The sequence below is a fragment of the Furipterus horrens genome, unplaced genomic scaffold, assembly GCF_987537825.1.
Source record: "Furipterus horrens unplaced genomic scaffold, mFurHor1.1.pri manual_scaffold_7, whole genome shotgun sequence".
NCBI classification, from domain to species: Eukaryota; Metazoa; Chordata; class Mammalia; order Chiroptera; family Furipteridae; genus Furipterus; species Furipterus horrens.
The window spans coordinates 122,848,401-122,856,088 of record NW_028327177.1 but is presented as its reverse complement, the minus strand read 5'-3'; the positions used below and the strand labels follow the sequence as shown (position 1 = coordinate 122,856,088).

Genomic DNA, 7,688 nt, shown 5'->3' with positions numbered 1-7,688 from the left:
AAGAGCAGGGGCAGTATAACGTTTGACATATAGTAGATATCTATAAATGTTTCTCCAGCATGTGGGATAAATAAAGGAGGTTGTTGAACACCTCTTATGCAATGATCAGCAATCAATGTGCTAAGTGCTCTGCCTCAAGATCACATTTAATCAACACCATCCTACGAATAGGTGCTATTATTACCCCCATTTTACAAGTGAGAAAACTGAGGCACAGAGAAATTAAGCAACTTGCTCAAGTTCACTCAGCCAATAAGTGGGAGAACTGGGATTGTAGGTTCCAGGCCTGGTAGAATCCAAAGCCCCCGATGCTACGTATTATCCAACATCATCACAATGCAGATCATTTTTTCTTCTCTTATAACTTCCAGAAAGGAAAGCTTACTCACAGCTGATCTGAGTATCATGAAGAAAAATGAAAATCCAACAATACTAGTCTGAAGAGCCAGAGGAAAGCAGTACTACCTCTGTTATGAAAGCCTTTAAAATTACTACTCTGAGGATGATCTGCCTTGATAAATACTAAAAGTAGCTTGAAATCTTCCTCTTGGGCACAATTCCAATGCTGCTATTGAGACATGTTCCTGCTGAAGGGAATCAGTAATGGTGAATTCCTTTGGGGAGATTTTCCATATGCAGCACACTTTCAGAATAGGAAGTCTCAGAGATGTAGACAGTAAACGGTGCCTCCTAAAAAGGCAGTTTAAAGAAGATGCGCTACTGCTGGAGGACCCTAGGAACAAATCCCTCTGCAGTTCTTTTTGCTGTAGCCTTGCCCTGTAGCTACATTCATGTGTATTTGTATTTAACTTTTGTCTTTAAAATGAAACTAGTTGGGCTTCCATACACCTAAGGTCTGATTTTGGAAGGACAGCCAAGCTGCCTTCTGTTAACTAATAAAAAAAAAATTTTGTCTGCAATATGGAAATGCTTATATTTAATCATCATGGTTACTTATCCAGGTAGCCAGGAAGCACAGGCTTTCTCAGTGCGCTACTACAACTTTGCATCCTTTGCATTTCTGTTTCAGCTGTAGAAGGTACTGAAAACATGTGGATTTAGTACTAAATCTTTTCCTGGGGTATGTGCACATGCTGTTTGTCTCTCCATGTATTACTTACTATATTCCAACATGTGTATACTACATTAGGCAGAAGTTTTCTGAACCTCTCATTTAAAATATATTTCTCTGGATTAACAGAAAAAGAAGAAAGTCTTTATTGTAAAGGAAAGAAATGTTACTCTGAATTTGAGTCAGGAGCCTGGAGTTATCGTCAATAAATGGCACATAAATGAAGAACAAAATGTACACCTTTGTTCCTCAGCTGTGATTATATAATGTCTTCAATGGTAACTCTAATTTTTAATCATCTGTCTGGAATCTCATAGTTGACTCTGATTTTTGCAGTTTCCCAAATGCTACCTTTTATTGATGGTATCGTTTTCCTTTATCAAAATAGCAGAAATTATAATTAACTACTTTTTGTTGTTAATTGTCTATCTCCTGATAGGAGTATCAAATTCAGAAGCTCCATTGTATTTCCAGTTCACCATTGTATTCCCAGTGCCTGGCACTGAGTCTGGCAATTAGGAGGTGTTACAGGTAGATTGGATTCCCTAGAAGAGCCTGAGGTGAGATTCCTGAGCAGGAGTTTTGAAGCAATGTTCTCTAGGGAAGGGGAATGAGAGAAGCTACAAAGCAAAGCTGGATTTGAACTTCAGCCTGATCCCATGGGGAGCTCATTACACTGCAGAGCTAGTCCCTCCTTCAGGCAAGGGCGCTGCCCCTTTGTAAACCCACGTTATTCATAGGCCCTTGGCTTCCCGCAGGGATGAGATTTGCACACACTTCTGGACTGGGCTGCTCCTCATCTGCTGAGGACAATTCTTTAATACTTTGACAGTGGTTCCAGGGACAAAAGTGTAACTCTGCTAGACATCTTTGCTTCATCTTTCTACTACTATATTACTGGCTGTCTTCTGCTTGTTGGTGATTCTGCTGTTGGCTTTTGATTTTATTTTTTTTCTTAATTCTTTTTGGATTCTGTTTTTGTTTATTCCGCACTACTGACCAACTTGACTCATCGTAACTCCATTGATTTACTTTAAATTATAACTTTTGCTTTTGTACTTCCTGCTGCTGTCTTTGTAACTCTCCTTTAGTGGGCACATTTACATTCTTCACGTGAGAGAAAAAGCTAATTGGGTTGATTTGTTGTCACTGTTTATTCATTTATCCATTCCCTTATTTTTAAGATACCTCATACTAAAAATCTTTGGCTGTTTGGGCTTTAAGTTTTGTGTCTTTCTACTTTTTGTCTCAATACTAACATTGCTGACCTTTATGGTCCTTTGCAAAAGGTGGTGGTGCTTGAAAAATATGCTCCAAATTTCTAATGGAGAAATATTAGTATGAGAAAGCTTTACATTCCACATATTGAAGAAAATTAATCATTAGAGTGCATTGCTAAGCATACATGTGTTTAATCTGTGCTGAAGGGGTAATTTTTTAAGGGAGCTAAACTTGAAACTGGTGAGACAGTGAAAGTCACTAATTTAATCTATATCTCAGGAAAACTGCTTTCATGAACACTCTAAAATTATATCCTAAATGCATAATTAAGATTTAATAAGTGGCATAGTACAACTCTTTTCTAAACACAGGAATGGGCCATGCTGAATGAAAATACTAAATTGAGTTATTTTTATATAATGTAGGGAACTATTCATATTCATGTTTCTGGGTCTGAAAGAGTTTCCAAGCCAAGTAACTGTTCTTCAATTTAGGTTTTAATACAATTACCTTATGTTATATTAACAGTGAATTGGAAAAGCTGGAAAATGTGATTTAGATTGTTGTTATTAAGTCTAAATGAGTAAATGGTTATGGAATAAACTTTAATAATTATATAAAACTTGCTTTTACTTTATTGATTCATTCTATTTTGTGAAAACAGAAAAGGCTGGAAACTAGTCCCAACTATTCTACAAAAGAGCTATTGCACCTTGGACAATTATTTACGTTTCTTTGGGTTTCAAGTTCCCCAAATGCATATGTCAAATGCATCTGATGTACAGAGCAGTGGTTTTAAAATTCTGTTGAGAATAAGGATTGTTTAGGGGAGCTTGTGAGAACACAATTTGCTTGGGCACCGCTCCCAGAGTTCCCAATGCACTAGACTTGACAATATTCCTCCTGACTAGTGTCTGAGCCCACATAGACTGCCCCTCTCCTGAGATCAGGGATCAACTGCTAGTGCAGGACCAATCTTCTCTTCGTACATGATGTTACAAATGTTTAAACGACATTGACACATCATCATCACCTAAAGTCCATAGGTCACATTAGGGTTTATTCCTGATGATCTCATTCTATGGGTTTTGACAAGCGTATAAGGACCTGCATCCAGCATTATGGTTATCATACAGAATAGTTTCACTCCCCTGAAAGTCCTTTATGCTCTTCCTGTTCATCCCTCTCTCCTTCCTAATCCTTGCCAACCACTCATATTTTTACTGTCTCCATATTTTGCCTTCTCCTGAATGTCATATAATTAAAATCATGCAGTTTATAGCCATTTCAGATTGGGCATCTTTTACTTAGTAATATGCATTTAATATTTCTTCATTTCTTTTCATATGCTTATTAATCTTTAAATTACTTTTGTTAATGCTATGTAGTTCTCTCCATGTGAGTTCTGTATAGCTCCTGTTATATTTTGTGGCTGACTTTTTATGAAAATGGCCACCATATCTCCTACCAAACCATATGCTATTATAGGATTGTGTTATGTACCCATCAAGAGAAAAAGTCTAATTCTGCTTTGCTTCAGTTTGAGTAGGTTTGTGACTCTCTTGTGACCAGTAGAATGCATTGGAAGTGTTGCTGCATGACTTCTGAGGATAGGCCATAGCAGGCTTTCCTTTCCATAGAAGACTAGGTCATGATGCAGTTTTCACTTCTTTTAGGTGGAATACTCATTCCTAAGGCCTTCAGCTGCCTTGAGGCTGCCATTTTATGAGGAAGCCCAAAGCATCACACACAACTACCTGAGGCTCTTCCTAAGAAGGTGTCACTCTTTTCAGAAATATGCCCATGGTGGTTTGCTTGGTTTGTTTCTTTTTTTTTTTTTCATAATAGATTGGCTTGTAAACAGGTATTGCACTATGAACTGTCCTCTCTACTAATGAAAACCTTAAGTGCTGGGGTCCATTTTTCAAAAATCATAAGGAGCTTGTTAAAGTCTGTAAAAGCCTCTGTTATACTTACCTTCAATGTGAATTTTCTTGGGACTTCTATTTCTTCTCTAGCAGTTTCCTTTTCTCTTGTCTCTTCTTCAGCTATGGATTCCTATTTCAATTCTAACAAGTCCTCATTAGTCAGTTACTTGGAAATTACCTTTAGGAGCTCCTCAGTGTTTTTCTCATCGATACCCAACTTAAAGTTGTTTGCTGCCTTCATGTGTGTGGGGAGAGAGAGAGAGACAGAGAGACAGAGAGAGACAGAGAGAGAGAGAGAGAGAGAGAGAGAGAGAGAGAGAGAGAGAGAGATTTCTGGTGTCTGTTCCTCTTCTTAAAAGGATACCAGCCCTTATGACTTTAATCTTCATTAGCTTTAGAGGCCTTGTCTCCAAATACCGTTATAGTGGGGATATATAAATTTGTGGAGGAACACAATTCAGTTCACAACACATGGCCAGGTCCAGGACAGAGCAGGTTAGTGATTGAGTAAATGAGTGAGTGAGAAAGGGAGTATCCATAATGGATACTTTCAAGTCAAACCCCTTTTATAACCTAATCCTAGAAATGACATCACATTGTATGTGCCATATTTTATGTGTTAGAAGTTGATTTTTTTCAACTTTCTTTTCCTTGGCAAATTCCTTGAAGTCATGGACAAACCTCTTGAGTGTCTTCTTCTAGATATCATTCATACACTCCTTGTGGACACCAGCTCAAGCCCAAGCAAAGTTCCTGATGCAGTCATAGATGTTATAATCCTCCCAGAGTTGCATCAGTGTCTTCCTTACTTGTAGCAATAGATTAGGCTAAGGTCCTCCTCAGGTAGTAGGCATTAAGAACTGCTGTTACTCCTTGACCCATTGGTTGGATCAAAGAAGTGGTGTTTGGAGAGAGGAACACAATTTTGATATTGGAATGAAAATCACCAACAGAAGGAGAATGTTCAGGAACATTGTCAATAATAAGTAAAAATCTCGAAAGGTATGTTGTTATCTAAACAGTACTAAACTTCTTTATTTTGCTGACATAGCAATTCAGGAGCACATCTTGGAAGGGAAGCTGGGTCATCCATGACTTCTCAGCACTCCTGTAGTACACAGGAAGTGTGTGATTAATGCCTGAAGACCACAGAGGGTTTTAATTTGTAGCCGGAAACATTGCCCTCAAGCAAGACTATTAACCTGTTCTTAAAGCCTTGAAACCTGGCATTGGCTTGACCTCTTTATGGATGAGAGTCCTTTCAGGCATCCCTTTCCAGAATAACGAGGTTGTATCCATGTTGAATATTTGCTCTGGCAAGTTAATTTTTCTCCATTATCAGCTTATCTAGAGTTTCCAAAAATTCTTCATCTGCCTTCACATCAGCACTTGCAGACTACCGCTCACTTTTACATTATGTAATGCATAAGGATTCTTGTATTGTCTAAACCATGCAGAGCTAGCAGTAAATTCTACATTGTAGACAGATTCAGCCTTTTCTTTCAATACTGCACACAAGCTTTTTGCTTTGGCTATGATCGTCATGGTCCTGAGAGGAGTATGTTTCTGTGTCTGGTCTTCAATCCAGGTCATTAGAAGTTTCTCCATGTCTGATATAGGGCCTTCTTGACTTTTTGTTAATCTCCTCGCTTTCAAGGAAGCAGACTCTTTAACAGCATCTGTCAATTTGTTCTTGTTCTTCAAGATCGTAGCTATGATGGAATGAGACTTGCCTGACTGGCGAGCAATAACCATCACCGATTTTCCACCTTCATAGCCCTCAATCACTTGTAATTTCATTTCCAAGTCAATCACTCGATGTGGTTTCTTCCTAGCAACATTAGCAGTACATTTTGTATGCTTAGGGGCCATGATGAATAAAACAACAGGAAAAAATGTTGCAATCAAGAGACATAAACATGAGATGCATGAGGCTGCTGTGGGTATAACAGCACACTGTTTTATAGCAAACTTTTAAAAAAAGTAAGTGCAAAGAGTGCACTCTAAAATAGTGATTAAAGCATAGTATAGTCAATACATACACCAGTGATACAGTTGTTTATTATCATTAATATTATGTATGTGCTATACTTGTAAACCACTGGCAGCTGAGCAGGTTTGTTTACACCAGCATCACCACACAATACATGTGAGTAATGAGCTATGTTACAGCATTAGGATGGCTACGGTGTCACTAGGTGACAGGAATTTTTCACTCCATTGTAATTTATGGGACCACTGTCTTATATATGATCTGTAATCGACTGAAAGAAACATCATTATGCGACACATGACTGTCTAGATAAGGGAGAAAGAGAAAAGATATGCAGTTAGATCACAAGAGATAAAAAAAAGTGTGAGTTACTATGTGTTCTTTCATTTTAGCTAGTACCAAGGATATGTCTGCTAATTTAGACCGGTGCCCATCCTGAAGTAGACAAAAAGCGAACACCTTTAAAAATCTTTGAAGTTTTAGGAATTCTATGTATATTTTGGATAATAGTCCTTAATGAGATGTGTCTTTTGAAAATATTTTCTCCTAGTCTGTGGCTTGTCTTCTCATTCTCTTGACATTGTCTTTTCCAGAGTAGAAGTTTTTTATTTTAATGGATTCTGTCTTATCAGTTATTTCCTTGATAGATTGTGCCTTTGGTGTTGTATCTAAAAGGCATCACCATATCCAAAGTCTAGATTTTCTCCTTTTTTAGCTTCCTCAAGTTTAATAGTTTTACATTTAGGTTCTTATCCATTTTGAGTAAATTTTTGTGAAGGGTGTAAGACCTGTGTCTAGATAATTTTTTTTTTTTTTGCATGTGGGTGTCCAGTTATTCCAACACTATTTGTTGAAAAGACTATCCTTGCTTCACTGAAATGCCCTTGCTTCTTTGTCAAAGATTTGGGCTTTCCCCCTGTATCACTGATATTTGTCTATTCTTTTACTAATACCCCACTGTCTTGATTATTGTAGTATAATAATAAGTCTTGAAGTCAGGTAGTGTCAGTCCTCCAAGTATGTAGTTTTCCTTCAGTATCAAGTTGCCTATTGTGGATCTTTTGCCTCTTCATGAAAACTTTAGAATCAGTTTGTCAGTATCCTCTAAATAATGATGGAATTTTAATTGCGATTGCATTGAGTTTATAGATCAGTTTGACAAGAACTTAATTCTTGTATAGGGTATATATTTTTTAATGTTGAGAATTACTGAGAGTAAAATAATTTAACAACACAATTCAAAGGTCAATTTTCTGTGAAAAACTATATTACAGGTAGATGAGATCTGGCTGCTACATAGCACAGGATGTCAGTTTTAGAATTCTTTGACTCCACCGGTGACAGCTAAAATAAAAACTTTATCTGATGTGTTTCAATTCTTATTTCCTTACTCAATAAATTATTGAGCTCACAAGTCATTGTAGTAGGTGAGAAGTGTCACTTATTAACATAGAATGAAGAAAGCACAGTGTTT

General features: G+C 37.3%; 1 protein-coding gene across 1 annotated transcript; it reads right to left on the bottom strand.

The window, feature by feature from the left end:
• Positions 1 to 5,598: 5,598 nt before the first annotated feature.
• On the bottom strand, positions 5,599 to 6,093 carry LOC150005173 (putative CENPB DNA-binding domain-containing protein 1). Its single transcript, XM_090284949.1, has one exon. The coding sequence runs from the start codon at positions 6,091 to 6,093 to the stop codon at positions 5,599 to 5,601; it is 495 nt and encodes a 164-aa protein (XP_090141075.1).
• Positions 6,094 to 7,688: the final 1,595 nt, after the last annotated feature.

Coding starts and splice junctions, on each gene's coding strand:
- LOC150005173 (XM_090284949.1), bottom strand. CDS start 6,093: ATGGCCCCTAAGCATACAAAATGTACTGCTAATGTTGCTAGGAAGAAA.